The 19640-nt window shown below is 38.2% G+C and overlaps 2 protein-coding genes across 12 annotated transcripts in view; one reads left to right on the top strand and one right to left on the bottom strand.

Annotated features, from left to right (window-relative positions):
- Positions 1-16743, bottom strand: part of ZEB1 (zinc finger E-box binding homeobox 1) — a 209934-nt gene extending 193191 nt beyond the window's left edge. For 3 of the 11 annotated variants that reach the window (XM_063607312.1, XM_063607313.1, XM_014346406.5), the window contains exon 1: positions 15261-15428. Coding sequence is in view for 4 of the 11 variants with exons in the window: in XM_034930235.4 (XP_034786126.1) it covers positions 14112-14127 (16 nt within the window). In the remaining 7 variants the exon portion in view is untranslated. Of the gene's footprint in view, positions 1-14111; positions 14341-14430; positions 14987-15260; positions 15429-15751; positions 16193-16650 lie in introns of those variants that run through there. The other 8 variants (XM_034930233.3, XM_057298838.1, XM_034930237.3 and 5 more) reach the window with 5 other exon arrangements.
- A 246-nt stretch (positions 16744-16989) lies between these two features.
- Positions 16990-19417, top strand: LOC103785438 (visual system homeobox 1-like). Its single transcript, XM_008967644.4, has one exon. It carries the CDS (start codon positions 16990-16992, stop codon positions 17302-17304), a length of 315 nt encoding a protein of 104 aa, XP_008965892.2. The 3' UTR covers positions 17305-19417.
- Positions 19418-19640: the final 223 nt, after the last annotated feature.

The following is a 19640-nucleotide window of genomic DNA, read 5'->3' as shown; positions in this document are numbered from 1 at the left end:
CTTTTAATTGCATTTCTATGCAGGAAAAAAGTCTGAAAAATAATTGAATTTGTATAATAATTCTGCATCCAAATTTAAACTTTGAGTAATTCATCTGTGAATTTTTCTGGGTTACACAGATAATCATATAATCTGCAAATAATAATAGCTTTTTCTTTCTAATCATTGTATCTTTGTTTGTTTACTGTACTAGCTATACTTCTAGCACAATGTTGACTAAAAGTGGCATTAGCAGGCACACTTGTCCTTTGATATCAAAGGGAACCAATGCCTTCAATACTTTACCATGAAGTGGAAAGAAGGTAGGGCTGGAAATTTTCTTTGGAAAAAAAATGCCTTTATCAGGTTAAGAAAGGGGCCTTCTCATTTACTGACTTGCTAAGAGTTTTATCATAGATGGATCTATTGAGATGCTCACATGATTATTTTCCTTTAAACAGATGATGTGGTAAATTCTATTAAGTGACTTTCTAATATAAAACCAACTTTGAAATTCTAGAGTAAACCCAACTTGGTTATGATGGGTTACTTTCTTACACATTATTGGTCAAGTACAGTAATTCCCCTTTATCAACAGGGCATACGTTTCAAGACCCCCTGAGGATGCCTGAAACCATGGATAGCATGGAAGCCCTATAAATACTATGTTTTTTTTTATTATCTGATGACCAAGACGGCTACCAATGGTAACTAATGGGCAGGTAGCATATACAGTGTGGATATGCTGGACAAAGGGAGGATCCACATCCTGGGCGTACAATTTAAAACATACGAATTTTTATTTCTTGAATTTTCCATTTAATATTTTCGGACTGTGATTGAGCATAGGTAACCACCTATAGATGGATAAGGGGGTACACTACCATGTGATGATATCTAATCTATGAATTTTTGTACATAGGTCTGAGTTAAAGACAATCATCATTTTTTATACTTAGAGCTTCGTAAAAAAAAGTTGGGGACAGTCATTTCTTTTTCCAAACCATGAAATACTCTCTGTACAACCGGAATTATTGTTCCTTGAATGTTTTGTAGAATTTGCCAGTAAACCTGTCTAGAATTGGTATTTTTTTCTTTGTAAGAATATTTTTCCTTTTTGTTTTAAGGCTATTCCATTTTCTATTACTTCTTGGGCCAGCATGAGCTACATTTTTTTTTAGGAATTGGTCCACTTAATCTTTCAACTGCATTAAAATAAAGTTGATCATTCATGAAACACCTGTAGTAACATTCCCATTTTCATTCCAGATACTGCTTTATGACTTCTTTCCCCACCTATTAATCTTGCCAGTGGTTTGCTAATTTTGTTACTCTTCTCAAATAATCTATTTTTAGTTGCATTGTTTCCTTTTTGAATTACTTTTACTTTCTCTAGTTCGTTAATTATTCCCCTGTTATTTCAATCGGGGAGAATGCTTTTTTTCTAATTCTTAAAATTGCATGTTTATTATTCCTCAACCTTTAGTCCCATAATATAAGCATTAAAATCTATAAATTCCCATTTTAGCTATACATAAGTTGTCGTGTACAATAATTTACTGCTATCATTACAAGTTTTTCTTTGATCCACAAGTTATTTTGAAATAAACATGTTAATTTCCAAAACACACACACACAAAATTTCTATTTAAGTTAATGGAATTATAAACAGAAAGTGTAATGTGATGCCAATCCACTGAAATTTGTTAAAGCTGGCTGTATTTGACCAGAATGTGATCAGTTTTTCTAAGTGTTCCTCCTCTACTTTAGTTGTGGAATACAATGTTCCATACATGTCCATTACAGCAGGCTTGTAAGTCCTGTTATTAAAATCATCTATATTTTTCTTAATTTTTTTCTGCTTGTTCTCACATTAACAGAGATTATTTTAAATAAGCTATAATAATGATAAATTTACCTATTTCTTCCGCAGTCCTAGTTTCTGCTTAATGTATTTTGAAAGTGTATTATCAGGTAGTCACTTATTTAAAATTATACCTTCCTTTTATAACTATTGAGTGACCCTCACTCTCTCGGACAGGTTTTCTGCCTCAAAGTCAACTTTACATGATATATATAGCCATACAACATTTCTATTGGTTAGTAGTGTCAGGAATATCTTTTTAAATCCTTTTTACTTTCAAGCGAGAATATGCTTTTTAAGGTATTGCTTGTAAACAGCATATAAATATATTTTGTTATTTTATCCCATCTAATAACCAGTTTCTGTTAAGTGGAGGATTTTTTCAACTCATATGCACTGTAATTACTAATATATTTGCACTTATTGCTGCTATGTACTTTTGTGCTTTCTACTTGTCTTCTCTTTTCCATGTTTTCTTTCTTCAGCTTTTTTACCTTTTTTTCAGATTGAATATTTTTTCTTGTTCTACTTCCCTTCTCTACTAGTTTGGAAGGTACACATACCTTCTAGATTTTTATTCCTTATCTTAGAAATTTTAACATGCGTTAACTTACCAAGCCTACCCGTAGCTAATCAATAATTTTACCCTCCTCCCAAGTTTTATATAATGTCTGTCTGAAACTAAACATATTTACCACTTCTTGTGTTCTTTATCCTTTTTACATTTCAGACCTTCCATCTACAACTATTTTCCTTATCCGTGAGAATGTGGTGATCAGAAACTCAGAGAATGTAATGGTGGAAGTATGATCCAATACTGTTACTTGCACTGCTGACTTTACATTAAAGATATATAGCAATTCCCAGGCTCTATACAACTCAGGTGAAAATGAACAAGATGGGAGTGTTGCTGTGAAACCTTAAAATAGCTAACACCTTGCTTTCCTCTCCACATGCTGTCAAAGAATAGACTGTGAAGATCTGCCTTACTGCTTTATACCATTTTTGAAATTAGTACAGTAAAACTCCTTTATCTATTAGCAAGAGGAAGATGATGTTCCCCACCAAAAAAGTCAGCTTAACTTGATAAAATTATATAGCATTTTATAACCATTCAGTTTCATTACTGTCACAGATAATACATAGGCAGGTTAAGCATGTAAACAAGGTATAGTAAAGTATAAACAAATACTAATGAAATGAGGTTAATTTTTAAAGTTTTGGTTAAAAAATACGCTATATAATAACATAGAACACAAAAGTCCCTGAATATACAAAGTAGATCACATGTGAAATGTTTAGAAAATTGATGCATAAATCAAGCACTAATTTTTACATGAGAATTATTAAACTTAAGAGGTTGAAACATGATAAAGGTATTTCCTCAGCAGCTGGTCTAAAAAAAGGCACTGGTTTTAATCTATCTTGTAGTATACAGCATAACTTCCAAAAAAACAGTGAACTGTTTCTATTCAAATAAAAACATATACCAGGCCTGAATTACAGCTATTCTGAATGAGAAACATTCAGGTAAATAAAGTTTTATTTTATTTATTAAATATCTATGACACAGAACTGATATCAAAGTACAATAACATGTTCACAAGATGGAGCTCTATGCAGAACCATTAATAAATGCCAGAAATAATCTAGAAAATTAACTAGTAATAGTGAATGAAGAGTATTTTATGTCTTTGGAGAGCCATAATTGATAGAAGTAAAAACGTTTTATTCCATAGGTTTGTAAATCCACAACACATTTGTTTGCACTGATTTACTGATTTGAGAAAACGAAAAAAAAATACACAATTCCCCCTAACAGTGCAGGGACTAGAAATGCACAGCCAAACTTGGTGCATAGATACCAGCCACTGTAACGTAAGGCTGCTTATGCTTCTAGTAGAGTAAGTCTTCTACTAATTTATGGTGGTGGTAGAAGTGGTAGTGGCAGCACCATTTTGAAGCAATTACTATGCAAATCTATTAGTATTATCAGAATAGATAAGCAAAAACTCAGGAAAGCAGGATACATCAGGTTTTACAACTTTTTTCACTTTTAGTAAAGCAAGCATATATATTCTTAAATTTTTAATCATATTAACACTGAGTATATAAAGAAACATAATATTATAAATTACTGTATATAAATGTAATCATGTCACTCTTTGCTTCAAGACCTGTGGTGATTTCCCATCATGTCCAAGATAAAATCTAAATTCAGGAAAGCAATATAAAGCATTTTTTCTTCATTTGCTTACTATCCAATTCTCCAGCCTCATCTCTAGCCATTCTTCCGCTCACCCTACACAGTTTTACCAAACGTGACTTGAGTCCCACAATATGTGTGTGCATGTGTGTTATGCCTTTGCACATAATATTCCCCCTGTATGGAATATTATTTTCCACTAGGATATTTTACTAGGATAACCCACACACATACTTTAAGACTTGGTTTAAGCACCATCCCCTCTATGCATATAAGACAGAATATCACATCAGTTACCAAACTGTATTCTAAAGGTTTCTTTCCTCATTTTCCTTCCCTACCACACTATAATCTCCTTAGGGCAAGGTACTACATCTCTCATCTTCAGAGTCTCATTACCTTGCATACAATAATCCATCATATTCATCCCACAGATGAACAAACATAGGCCCAGATAAATGGAATTATTTTCTCAATTTCAGAGGCCAAATAATGGCAGATTCAATATTAGAATTTAACACTTCGGGCCAGGCGTGGTGGCTCACGCCTGTAATCCCAGCACTTTGGGAGGCTGAGGCAGGCAGATCACGACGTCAGGAGATGGAGACCATCCTGGCTAACACGGTGAAACCCCATCTCTACTAAAAATACAAAAAATTAGTCAGGCATGGTGGCACGCGCCTGTAATCCCAGCTACTCAGGAGGTTGAGGCAGGAGAATCACTTGAACCCAGGAGGCGGAGGTTGCAGTGAACCGAGATGCCACTGCATTCCAGCCTGGGCAACACAGCAAGACTCCGTCTCAAAAAAAAAAAAAAAAGAAAGAAAGAAAGAAAAAAGAAAAGAAAATGAAATTTAAGACTCCTTCCCAGTTCAATGCTTTTTCTATAAATGCACCTAAGGATACCAGCTCAGAAGGAATTATGCATTAATATACAGAACGTTCAAGACAGACACAGAGCTAAAAGGAGTATTAAAAAGCGAGATCTTTAAAAACAAAAATAAGGCACAGGTTACTTATAACGAATTTTCAAGGAATAGGAATAGGTGATAAAATAAAACAGGAAAGTTAAACTTAAAAAACTATCTTAAAATAAGAATTACATAGGAATAAGTAACATCTATATTTTCTAAGAAATGAAAGAAATAAATATAATAAACCCATCTGTAATCAACTTATCAAAGTTAAAAGTAACTAAAAACTTTTTCTTTAGCTATAACAAAGTGAGGAGGTAAAATATGTAGCCAAAAATCAGTAAGATCAAGCACTTATCTCAAGGAGAAAACTACATCCCTTAAAAACTCAAGATAAATGTTAGGTTTAAACAAACTCCCCATCTAAAGATAAAAGCTACGGAACATGAAAATGAATTGGTATAGTGCTAAATTCCTTAAAATCTTGTAGGAAATAAGAAACCTTGAAGACAACACTCGCATTCCCCTAACTAGGGCCACTCTCCTTAGGCATCTTTCTCTGAAACTGTATCCTCAATAAAGTATATTTCAGTGAATTAAAATGTGTCAAGGACATGAAGAACCTTGAAAACCCCGACTAGGCACAATGTACTCACTCTCAGTTAAAAATGTTCAAAACCAGGGAAGTAGGACTTGTGTTCCTCTATAATCCTGAGCTTTGGGTCTTAGTTGGGCCCTGAGAAACATTTTTAAAAATTTCAAATAAAAATTCTTATGCCAAATTCTTGTGAGTTAAGACCAAACATTAACCTGAAATGGATTACAGACCTAAATGGTAAAGCTATAAGCTTCTAAAAATACATGGGAGAAATCCTGAAGATCTGGAATAGGCAAAGATTTCTCAGAAAGGACACGAAGCTTAAATGAATAAAATTATGAATTAAACTCTATCAAAATTTAAAGCTTTGGCACTTCAATGGTACCATTAAGAAAACTGATAAGCCAACAGAAAGAGAGAAATATCTTTAATACTTGTATCCAACAAAAAATTTTGGTCCAGAATATACAAAGAACTCTTACAACTGAATAATAAAAAGACAAACAATCCAATTAAAAATGGACAAATTATTTGAACAGACAGTTCACAAAGGAAAATATACAAGTGGCCAATACATACACCAAAAGATCTTCAAACATCATTAGTCACCAGTGAAATCCAATCAAAACCAAAATGATACTACCACTCATCTACTAGAATGTTAAAATTAAAAACATGGACAATTGTTTGCAAGGATGTGGAACAACCAGAACTCTCATACATGGCTGGTGGAAATGTAAAAATGTTACAAGCAGTTTGCAATTTTGCAGCTTCTTACCAAGTTAAACATACACTTACTATATGTACTTAGAAGTACAGTTACCTGTACTATAACTCTAAAGTACTGACTCAAGAAAAATGTAAGATATATATGCATATAAATTTTATGTAAATGTTCACAGTAGCTTTATTCATTAGAGCAAAGAACCAGAAACAACCCAAGTTAATAGTTCCATTGCAGGTGAATGGCGACACAAATTGTGTATTTGGTGATATAACATTCATACAATGGAATACTACTCAGCAATACAAAAGGAATGAGCTACTGATACTTATTAATTTTGATAATATCCTGTGCAAAAGAAGGTGCACAGAAAGTACATACTGCATGATTCGGTTTATATGAAACTCTAGAAACATTAAACCTAACCTCTAGTGACCAAAAGCAGATCATTGCTAGGGGGCAATAGGTGGGGAAGATTGGCTGAGATTAAGTACACAAGAACTCTTTAGGATGATGGAAATAATGTTTTACTACATCTTGATTGTGGTAGCAGTTACACATGTATGCAAGTATGTCAAAACTCTATCAAAATGTACATGCATAGTGGTATATCTTATTGTATATAAATTATACCTCAATTAAGTTCACACGCACACACACACACACACACACACACACCAGGGTATGGTTTTAACTTTTGGCTTAGAATAGTCCTGATCTATACCATAGGAACACAGTAAGACAGCCATCTTCTTAAATACATTCCCAGCCAAATGGATATATGAGAAGGTGCAGACTCCATGTTGCTTAAGACTATTCAAATATAGAATGCACAGCTTTTATTCCTTGGACTTGAGTTCTTTGATTTATGTAACAGAATAACAATGGGACATTATCCTTGAAGTTCATGTCAATGTTATACATAAAAGTGATATGGTAAGGTCTCTCTCATATAATGGCCCTTAAAAAGAGTCCAAGGAATCCTTCCTAAAGCTGAAAGACATACCAAAAGTAGCATTAAGATGAAGCTTCAGTGTCTATTGATCATTTAACAGCTTTGTCCAAGGTCTGAACTAAGCAATGTTAAATGTCAAAGTTACACAAACAATGTACAAATTTTACAGCAACCCCCTTTCAGATGGTAGTTACATTAGCTGGAGTTAATACTGGTCAAAAGGATAAAAAATTGTCAGTTGATCCAAGATATATTTAAAATAAATTAATAAGTAAAATTTTAAATGAACATGTGTTGAAAACTTAAAACATGTATTAGGTACAATGCGTCATATGCTTCATTTAAACTTTCCCAATTCCTAGACTGTCATGTCCAATTTACATGCAGAGAAACTCAAGCATAAAAAGACTAAGTAACCTGGCCAGGGTGATAGGTAGTAAGTTACAGGATCAACCCAAACTCTTAACTGCTATACTTGTTCCTCTTAAGAAAGGGTGTATTCAAAAGGTGAACTCCTGATGCATTAGACATATAAATACAAAAAATACAACTAAGAAACTAATAGAAGAAAATCCAGGAAAATATCTTTATAATCTATAGATTAGGAAGGACTTCTTACTACCCATAAAGTCAAAATTTTGACATTAAAATTAAGGATTCCTGTACCAAAGTCAAATGACTGAAACGTTGGGGATTATCATCTTAAATACACAAGAGAAATGGAAATCTATCCAAAAAGAGGGGTAAAGGGTATGAATAGGCCAGATATGGAAAGGGAAACCCAAACAGCTAGCAAGGATATGAAGAAATGATCAACCTCCCTGATAAACAGAGAAACATAAATTAAAGCAACTATCAGATTATATTTAGCAACTGAAAAATTAGCAAAATGTAGAATGTTGTACAATACTGAAGGCTGGCAAAAACGTGAGAAAATAGTTCTTTTACATTGTTGGTGAGCGTAAAAAATGGTGTTGCTGTTTTTAAAATAATCTGACAGAATTTAGTAATTATTAAATATGTGATTGACCTATACTCAGCAATACTATGTCTGAACAATACCATGTCCCTAGATAAGGTAGTGCTGAGAAACTCTTCCACAGCCATTAGCAACACGTAGGAGGATGTTTATTACAGAATTATTGGTATCCAAGAATTGGAGTCAATCTGGGAATCTGCCATTAGGGGAATTGATAGGTAATTTGTGCTTACTACATAAACGAACTACTGCAAGGTTAAAAGCAATGAACTAGCTGTACATATAGCAACATATCTAGCTATCAAACAATGCTAAGTAAAGAAAGTACATTATATGTCAGGTGCAGTGGCTCACACCTGTAATCCCAGCACTTTGGGAGGCTGAGGCAGGTGGATCAGCTGAGGTCAGGAGTTTGAGACCAGCCTGGCTAACATGGCAAAACCCCATCTTTACTGAAAATACAAAAATCAGCCAGGCATGGCGGTGTGTGCCTGTAATCCCAGCTACTTGGGAGGCTGAAGCGGGAGAATCACTTGAATCTGGGAGACAGAGGTTGCAGTGAGCTGATATCGCGCCTTTACATTCCAGCCTGGGTGACAAGAGTCAAACTGTCAAACTGTCTCAAAAAAAAAAAAAAAAAAAAAAGAAAAGAAAAGAAAAGAAAAAGAAAGTAAATGATGGAGCAAAGTAGCACTTATAGCACTTATGTAAATACAAAACACACAAAAGAGGTACAAAATTTTACAAGGCTAGCTACAAAACCAACAGCATATAAAAAACATATTAGATTGGGTCCAAGGTAGGAAGGATAGAGTGAATGGGAGCTGAAATTGGGAATAGTGACCAAAAGTATAATGCAAATGAGAGGATGCCTCTAAATAATACTAACGCTCTGCATCTGAAATATTTTAAGTGATATAACTACATCAACTACTAAATTTGATAGATGTATGCATATGTATTAGAACTTGCCTTTTTTTGAGATGATGAAGCATTCTACACATTTTGGTTTTAACTATAATAAATTTGAAAATTCATGGTATCTAGTTCTTGCTTGTTACCGTCTTAGATAAATATGCTCAAATGACCTAATGAAAAGAATACCGAACTAGGAACCCAAAAAGCTGTGACCTAGTCCAAGCTAACTAGTAACATAAACTTGGCAAAGTCATCTTATCTCTTTGACTGTCTGCTTTACTGCAAAATGGCTTTGGATGATTCTCCCAAATCTCTCCAGTCCAAAATTATTCCACTTCATTTTCTTAATGAATATTTATTCATATAAAGTTATTTTTTGTCTACTCCAATTCCTCCTTCCTTTACTTTCTCCCTCCCAAATAAAGCAAAAGCCAAGTGTATCAAAAGAGATTCAGAAAAGTGATGTAGCAATAGGAACAAATAGCAACTTAATTTTAGGGTAGAAAGGAGAAAACATTAAAGAGATACAGTGATTTTGACAGCCTTTTCAAGTATTCAAGGCAGAGCAAGGTTACCCTGAGCCCAGGTTCAGAAAATCTACTCCTTGAAGGATTTCACTACATGTTATTCCATATGTCACTGTATCTGCCTGGCATTACCCCTTCTTAAAACACACATTAAAGTCTCTTCTAGAGTTTCTACTTAAAGACCCTAAATTTCAGCTTATCTGTGTCAGTTTTCAGATAAAAAGTTATTTTGGAAAAGATGAATCTTCCATATTAAAAATATATGATTCCAAGAAAATGAGTTTTTTTCATCAGCAAACTAGTTACACTCAGCACTATCTACTTAAAAAAAAAATCCAAAACCAAACACTCTGCTAGAATTGTGGATTAAATGAATACAAAGACCTTAAGAGTAAGGGAAATCAGAATATATTTTAGGCGGTGAGCATGAATAGTAACAGATATATAAATAATGGTGTCATATTTTATTAAAAGAAAATTGAAATCAGAGTACTTAAAATATCTTAAACATTTAAAATTAGAATATTTTAAAAAGAGAAAACAGGACTTTCAATATAGAATAAAACAATAGAAAGAAATTAACATAATTTATAAATTTATCTTCCATTCACATTTAATTTTAAATCTGAATGGGGGAGGGGAAGGGAGAGGGAGGGAATTAAGAGATCACAAAACATCTGTTATAAATAATTTCAGCACAGATGTAGTTGTTACTGCAAAAGAGATGAAGGTTTTCCCAGGTTGCCATACTGTAAGGTTTTCTACAAACATAGTTCATACCTCAACCTCCATGTACCAAGTCTCAATAAATACATAATGTTGATTAGGAGGAGAAATGTGCATATGGACAGATAAATGCAATCCCTATGTATAGAGGGAACATGTATTAAACAACAGGGAGCTGTTTGAAGAAAGAGAAAAGTAACTTTGTAGAGAATGAAAAAAGCTTAAAGTTTCACAGCTATAATACAAATAGACACTTGAATTCAATTTTTTGCTTTTCCTTTCATAATCTTTCCATTTATCTACATCCTATTATATAATCCAAAAATATGCTTTAACAAAATTAATGAAGTTCTAAAAATTAAGTTGTTTTCTCTGAAAACAATCATAAAGCAAATTTTACTTATTAGAGAGCATTTTGCTACTTAAGTACTGTATTATATTGCCATCTTTTTAAGCAACCCAGTTTTAAGTTAACAGCGTAACCCACCTCCATCAAGGCTAAAATCCAGACATGCTCATAACATATTGAAATTTTTATTTAGTAAAACTAATGTCCTAAAGATGTTTCCTTTAGTGACATAATACTCAAAACACTGCCCCATGCAAAAGAATGATTAGTTTATATGGCAACGCCTACATAATAGATCAAATTTAATTTTAACTAGGGTTGCTTCAAAACTTTCTCTACTACATATATTTCTACTTGCTTACTACTTTTAGTTCATATCTAGTTGAATGATTATTTAGCCAGTAATATGTACAACATCTACCCTTTAAAAAGTAGTTTAAAAAATCATTTTATCATATTTCCTAATCAGGACACTTTTTCTAGTTTAAAATTTTTTGAGTTTTCTTTCAACAATGGACTTTTATTTTAGCTTATATCTCAATTAGAAATAAAGAGCATGCATTTCCACATAAATTAGTGACTGTACTGCAAAGAAACCTTTTTCAATCCTATTTCTACAGCTTCAAGTTTTCTAACCTCTAGTTGTACTCTTGCACACTAATGCATATCTTCTTCCAACATCTGCATGATTTTTCTCCTCCTCTGCTGCAATTCAATACAGGTAGTTAAGAGTAGCTAACAATATAATTCCACATGATACTGCATCTGTGTTTACATCTGGCTCCAACCACATGCTTAAAAGTGATGTATACAGGTAAATCCACAAGAGGATAAAGCAAAAGAAAAACACAACTATGAGAAATCATTATGCTCTTATTTTAAAAATATCATTCTCAATTTAACAGAAGTTTCTCAGCACATGCTTCAAAAGCTACTACATAGGAGGTATGCCATTTCAAACATACTAGAGACTAGAGAAAGGAAGAAAACAGCATTAAACAAATATTTCACATGCTTTTTATATCAGGGTCATCTTCATAAACGATTAATACTTTAAATTTATAAGATACTTTAAGTTTTGCTCCATGCTACAATGTATCTCGTGACTTTGTGGCAAAGTTTCTGAGTTCATAAACATTTAAGTGAATCACACCTATTCACTACTGAGCCCTCAGGAATTAGAATACTAAATTCAAGAAATACCTGTCAGGTAATGAAAAACTATTTACACACACATACACACACACACACACACGAAGAACCATGACATCCTAAAATAAGAAATTAACACAGGCTTACCTGGCAATTCAATACCTACTTAGTTCAAGATAAACAGTATGGCTATTCCACTATGGTACTGATATTGATGCATTTATAGAAACACCACTAAAAATAATTAAGGAAATAAATACTTCTAATGTTCTACCTACTGAGAGGCTTAAAATTTACGGTTATATTAATATACCTATAAGAACACAAAATGAAAAGACATAACTAAATACAGTCTCATGCAATTATTTATATGCAATTTATATAGTTTCTTGAAAGGAATTATTTTAATACAAGCATACAGCAACGTACGAACTACAGAGTTTTACTGCATATAAGATCTCAAAGCAAACGTATATTCCTTAATTACAACTGACAAATTTAAAACGTATGCACTCACTGATTCTTAACTAAAAAGGTGGGGGAGGGCTACCAGTAGGAAAAGACCTGAAGGGGAAGGAAAAGATAAAATCTAAAAATCACTAACATCTAAGTGACTGCTAGTTACCACCTCCGTTAGTAGCTCTCTGCCAACCCATCCATAGTCTAAGTCTACATAAGTTATATAAAAATAATTACACAGTATTATCAATCAATTGTAATTTTCCTTGCTACTCTTAAACTTTGACCATTTTAGATGTATTTTAACATCTAAAATATATATTTTAAGGGATCTTACTATGAATTTTAAAAAGCGGTGATTAAAAAGTATTCTAAATATGCAACATAAATATGGGTCAATTATTACATATTCTTCTCCAAACCTAAGAACATAAAACAAAATCTTTTTAAAATAAGGAGTAATACAACTGCTCTAAAACAAGAATGAATTAACAGCAATCTCAATTAGAGACTTAAATAACTCAAATTTATAAAATTATTCAAGTTAAAACAGTCCTGCTTCTTCCTAGTTTCGGCAAACTAGAAAATGCTTATGCCTAATTTAACCAAGGCTAGTTTTAAGTAACAATAAGATTTAGAATTATACTGAAGGTCCCAATCAGCACAGTCGATAGAGAGACTTATGATGCTACTACACCAATAATCATTTTTGTTAGCATCCTCTACTGGTGGTTTCCAATGACAGCAAGGGGAAATGGTGCTGATGACAGAAGGATATGTACCTTCTATTCCATCTAAAGAGAATTAATCAGCATGTGGTCATTAGTAGAGTACATCTCTCTCTCTCTCAAAAAAAAAAAAGGTAGAACAAGAAGAAAACCACATAGAAGAAAGCAGAAAAAGAAAAAGACAGATTTTTTTAAATGCAACAAAGCATGAAATTATAAATGGTAAAAACTAATTCAAGCAATTCTAATGTCACTCCTTTACGGATGACTAACATCATTAAGTTACCACACAAGGTTTGATGCTTTGGCCAAACCTTACTCAATTGGTTTACCCCTGTCAGTTACATTACCTGATACTCCTTTTAATATCCTACCTTCAGACATATTCCAGAAAGGAAATTAAAATATTTTACAGAAGGCTTAGCAGCAAAATCCACGTATCTTATTTCAAAATGAATAAAGCATTATTTACATATATAACAACATAAACTATCTCTACGACAATCTTCCACTGTATACATCACATATTTCTTCATTAAAAAGATTTGAGAGTTAACATTTTGCCAGGCAATTTTCTCCAATAAACATCTGCAACTTAAAGATGACTGCACTGCTAAGAAATATTAACCAGCACATATACTGAGGTTTCACAACACAATGGAATATAACTTCATTTTTAATTTGCAAAATATAAGGCTAAATCAAATAGCATGGCTATAATCACCAGCAATGGATGAAATGCATTTGAAAACAAAAAGAAATACAAGGACAGAGCCAAAAGTGATGAAAATGGAAGATACCTGTAGTAGTACAGTGCTATCTTAAACACCTTTTGTTTTCTGAGAGTAATGCATACTGCAGACAAGACGTTTTGTGCTAAACAGACGCAAATCTGTTTTTCTAATATTAAACACAAAGGAAAAACACTGACAGCAAGCGTGGTAAATAAATCCCTCCCTTGAGAATGAAAGCAGCAGACAGGAGGGGGCTGACATACATGCAGGAGAAAACTAAACACCATCTTTTTTTCTACCTGCACAAGTTGCCATTTGCTGCAGCGATCAAGAACCTCTCTTTCCTGTTGATTTCAAGTATCTTTCAGGATCGCTTTTCCCCCCTTAAGTCATCTGTTGATATGCCTTACGAGTGTAATATTCATATCACAGGATCTCAAGGAGAAAAATCCATTCTTTCCTGTTCAGGTAAACATGTTTACAGCAGCTGCACAGACGCTGGGTGGTTCAGACTCACATGTCACACACATGTCGTCAGCAACAAGAAAAGCCCCTTTCTCTGGCGATCAACATTTTAAATAAGGTAAAAAACGAACAGCTCTTTCCGAACCAACTTACCTTTCATAAAGCCACATCAGCAACAGCGGCAACAGCTCAATATAGAACACACACTATTTGACGCTAAAACAGGAAATTAAAATTGCAATAGCCTATGCTCCATTCCTTGCTATAACAAGTCATCTCTCCACAATGAGAATACCAAAATACCTTTCGTTTATAATCAACAGACGTCTTTAAAATGCAAGTGTTTATTTGAATAAAATCACGAAAGCAGTGATTTTAATGATGGCTCGAATATATTAAAAATATAATTATGGATTGGAAGGAAACATCTTGAAACAGCTTAAAAATCTTCGTATCTGCTTCTAGACAGGAAATCCCACACAAAATCTAAAATTGCCAGGAAAGGTTACAAAACCTCGCGTTTCGCATCCCAGAGGGGAGGGAGAAAGGGAGCCCAGGCGCGGGGGGTGGGGCTGGGGGAGCACGAGAGAGTTTTCTCCTAAACACGTATTTCCTCGTTTTCTCGACGCTGCAGCGGTCCCATTATAGACGCATTTATTGCCCCTCTCTTAAAAGTCGTTTTAAAAATAACGCAGGAACCAAAGCGAGCCCCTCGGTCCGAAATGTACGTGTAATTCCTTATATAGCCTGGGCTGCGGCCGGCGGCAGGGCCGTTGCCGCCCATTATTATACAAACAGGTACCGGGGCGGCGCAGGCGGGGGCTGCTCTCCCCGCGCTCCCGCCGCCCCCGGGCGGACAAGTCTCGCCCCTCTCGCCACAGGAACTGTCCAGACAATAACAATCAGCAGACATTTCGCTGCTGCACGAGAGGGAGAGAAAGCATAGCATCGCCCCGAGATAACCAGAAATACAATCAACTTACAACGTCTCTCCAAACTGGAAAAGGCGACTGTGCAACCACCACCACCACATGTTCAGGTCTCGATCCCTCGGGCTGTCTCTCTTTTTTAACTCTCACGCCAGGCAGAGGGGTGTGTGTTTCCCTTGGCACAGCAGCACAAATCAATAAACACTGCAGCTGCGGTGCAAGTAGCAGCCCCGCGCGTCCGTCGGTCCGTCCGCCCCCTCCCCCACCCTCCTTCCACCCGAGACCCAGAGCGCCATCCAAGCCCCATTATCTGGCTTCAGCGCTCCGTGCGTCCGGCCCAGGTAACAACTTCCCCAAAAACCGAAAGAGAAAAGCGCGAGGCGCACGCACACCGGCCCATCCCGGCGCAGAGACCGCGTCTGCCCCGGGAGGGGGATCTGTCTGTGGTGCTTCCCGGTCTCTAAGCCCAGGTAACAACTCCGCAAACACACCCGCCGCCCAGCTCGCCCCCATCCGCGCGGCTCCCGGCGGCGTTAAGTGGGTACCTTTCCTGCCCTGTTCCCCGCGCCGCCCCGCCGCGCCCCGCCAAACGTGGACCCCACTCGCGGGGCTCGCCGCGGAGTCCCCAGGCCGGGGCTCTGGGCCGGGCAGCGGGAGGCGCCAGGGAGGAGGGGCGCTTAGGGACCCGCGCCCCCGCGCCTCTAATCCCCGTTCCGCGAGCGCGCCCGGCCCGCGGGTCCCAACTTTACCGCCGCCGGCCGAACCCTGTCCGCCCGCGGCGCGCACAGCCGGCGCCCGCGCACACGCGCGCACAAACCCCACGCAACCCGCGGCCGCCCCGTCCCGCCGCCGCCGCAGCCCGCCCGCCGCGCGCCCACAGCCCGGCCCGAGTCGCGGGGCCCGAGCGACAGCGACGGCGCCGGCCGGGGCCGCGGCGCGCGGAAGCCACTTTGCACGGTCAGCGCCGGGCACAAGTTTGTTCCGCGGCTCCCGGGGGCCTGGGCGCTGAGGGGGCCAGGAGGAGGGGGAGAGGGAGGCGCCGAAGGGCACAAGAGTGGGGAAAAGTGCGGAAAGAAGCAACAGCCGCTCCACCCGGGACCAGAAAAGTGGCCAGCGCGTCCCGGCCGCCCGCCCTGCGCCGGGGATGCGGCGGCGCCGGCGCCGGCTAACGGTCCAGGGAGGCGGCAGGGGCGGCGGGAGCCGCTAGGCGGAGAGAGACCAGGTAAGAGACATAACGGTTCAGGGAGAGCGAGCGGCCGCGGCGCGGCTCCGGCAGCGGCGGCAGCGGAGGGGGGCAGAGAGCACTACTTTCTACTTTCCCACTCCACTTTGCCGTCCCTGCCCCGGCCGCCCCCAGCCCGGCTCGCCCCCCTCACCCCCGGGGGCGCCCCGGCTGCCCAGCTCCCCCTGACTCCGCCGCTCCCCGGTCCCCTCCGCCACTCACCGTTATTGCGCCGCGGGTTCGCCTGCTTTCTGCGCTTACACCTGGGGCCATCCGCCATGATCCTCTCGCTTGTGTCTAAATGCTCGAGTCACCTCCTCCCCCTCCCTCCCCCTTCCCCCCCACCCCTCCGCCTCCACCCCTCCCCCCTCCCCACCGCACCTGGTTTACGACACTCCCGGCTTTACGACATCACCTTCCTTACACCTAGAGGCTCTCGCTCTACGGCCGGAACCTTGTTGCTAGGGACCGGGCGGTTTGCGGTAACCGTGGGCACTGCTGAATTTGAATTGAGGGGCGAGGGAAAAGTTTTCCTCAGGTGTGGTGGGGTGAGGGAGGCGGATGCCGGGAAACCGTAGGGACGTGGTCAGAAAGGCGACGGGCTGTCGGAGTTGGGAAGGTAAAGTTGGAGGCTCGGCGGCGTCCTGCCTCCGCGCTGGCCACACCCGCCGCGGCTGCCCGGGGCAGGGAGGGATCTGGCTGATTCTCCCTGTACCCTGTGCCCTCGGAGCTGCCCCTCCGAGCGCCCAGAGGTCCCCGCCTGCCTGCTTCCTGGAGGCAGGGCTACCATCAGTCCCACGCCTCGCGTGTCCGCCCCCCGCACCCCGGGGCCAAGGAAAGGGATCGCGGTCTGGACTCTCCGGGGAGTTCCCTTGATGAGGGGAAGGGCAGGTTTGGGGACGGCGAGGACACGCGGCGACCGGAGAGAGGCTACCTGACCCGCGCAGCCCGGACTCCCTTCCCTTCCCTTCCAGGGACGCCTGGTTTCCCCCCAAGCGAACCGGGATGGGAAGTGACTTCAATGAGATTGAACTTCAGCTGGATTGAAAGAGAGGCTAGAAGTTCCGCTTGCCAGCAGCCTCGTTAGTAGAGCGGAATGAGTAATACCCACACGGTGCTTGTCTCACTTCCCCATCCGCACCCGGCCCTCACCTGCTGTCACCTCGGCCTCCCCCACCCGGTCCGCGCTCCCCGCCCTCTTCCTCGCGTAGACCCGTGGGATCCTAGGCGGCAGGACTCAGAGCTAAGGTATCCACAGGCCATGAATTCCTTCCTAAATGAGCGGTCATCGCCGTGCAGGACCTTAAGGCAAGAAGCATCGGCTGACAGATGTGATCTCTGAACCTGATAGATTGCTGATTTTATCTTATTTTATCCTTGACTTGGTACAAGTTTTGGGATTTCTGAAAAGACCATACAGATAACCACAAATATCAAGAAAGTCGTCTTCAGTATTAAGTAGAATTTAGATTTAGGTTTCCTTCCTGCTTCCTACCTCCTTCGAATAAGGAAACGTCTTTGGGACCAACTTTATGGAATAAATAAGCTGAGCTGTATTTCAAGTAATATAGTTATAAATTAACAATGTAGCAGTTATTGATAGAGAAATTGAGAAAACTGAAACGTGACCGGAGTATTGGAAATAACGTAGTACATCACCTAGCACAATGACACATAGTAGGTGCTCAATAAATTTATGCTTATAATTTTTGTCACTTCTATGGCAGGATTTTTTTATTAGGTTAAAATTATCTTTTAAACACCTTCCGGAATTTTAGAATATTCATTAATAATGTCTTCAAACCTTTCAACTGAAATAAATTTACAGCTGAAGTCTGATGATTTAAAGTTAGAAAGTTTAATCTTGAATATAAATGAACATTTTCTCTCCCACATTTTCTTGGGCATTTTGAGAAGTAAATGCGTTATTTATTGGTCCATGAAATGTGACTGTAAATATTCTTTGCTATACATTATGTCTATATATCTGCATTCATCCTCAATGCCAAAACTAGAATCATTAGTCTTAATGATCATTTTAAGTACAGGCAGTCCTCGCTTTCCTTGATACCATGTTAACCGAAACTTGTGTATGTCAACACGGTGTCCTTGCTTTGCTTGGTTAAGTGTGAGTTCTTCCTCCCTTTTTTTAAGAGTTGTACAATGTTTTTTAGTCGCCTACCGAATCAGGTCATAGACTATGGAATTGACCCCACCCCACCAACATTTTTACAGCTACCCTGATTTCTGACCAGAAAGGAAAAAAAACTTTCCAGCTCTATCACACATTTTACCTACTCTTAAACTTAGGAGGTATTACAAATAGCATTTTCTCATGTTCTCTTTCTGGCCTGTACCTCCCTGCTAAGCTTCCTTCAGTGTTCATCCTCACCTCAGAGAGAGATGAAGTGAAGAGACAAACAGAAGTCATTTTCTTCCTTACTTTAGTGGTTTCTGGTTTAGTTAGTTTGGGCCAAACTTTGTGGACAAGTACCTTTTCAGGTAACTTTTTTTTCTTATTTCTATGTCCTCAACACCTAGTGGAGTACGTAGCCAATAGTAGATGCTTAATAAACATTTCTTAAATTAATATTGTTGACCTTTTCTGACCCTGTTCTTGACAGTAAGATACATAATCTGCCTTCATCCCTTTAGTCCTTAGGAACAGATAAAGTCATGGATATGAAAGTGATCACTGTCATTAATATCCACATTAAAATTGCTCTTGATTTTAGTTTCTCTATAATCATTTTCCCTAAACAATGAACTCTGTTCACCTTTTTTTTTTAAAATATGCACAGTGAATATTACTGGTAGCCCAAATCTTCTAACATAAAATTTCCATTTTGTAAAAGCTTCTGATAAGCATATATGTTATGAATTGAATGTTTGATTATTATACTTTAATGTTCTTGAAAATATTGATACCTGGACTGGAAAGAAAACAGACAAAAGTAAATCTCAGAATAAATTACTGCTTTAAACATGATGCATGTGTGACGGTTGCTTCTTATCTCTTAAATACAGCTAAAGAATAGGGGAAAAATCTTTAGAATCAATTTATAAAAGAAGATTATTAAAATTTAGGTTTATTCAAATCAAATGGTAGGGGATACTAATATATGAGTTTAACATGTATCCTGCATTCTTGGTTTTAGTAATTGTAGTGCTGTCATACAGCATACATTCAATATATATGCTTATTTTTAATA

Source organism: Pan paniscus, chromosome 8 (genome assembly GCF_029289425.2).
Source record: "Pan paniscus chromosome 8, NHGRI_mPanPan1-v2.0_pri, whole genome shotgun sequence".
In the NCBI taxonomy this organism is placed as follows: Eukaryota; Metazoa; Chordata; class Mammalia; order Primates; family Hominidae; genus Pan; species Pan paniscus.
The sequence above is the reverse complement of the archived record's forward strand: the minus strand, read 5'-3'. Positions and strand labels throughout refer to the sequence as shown.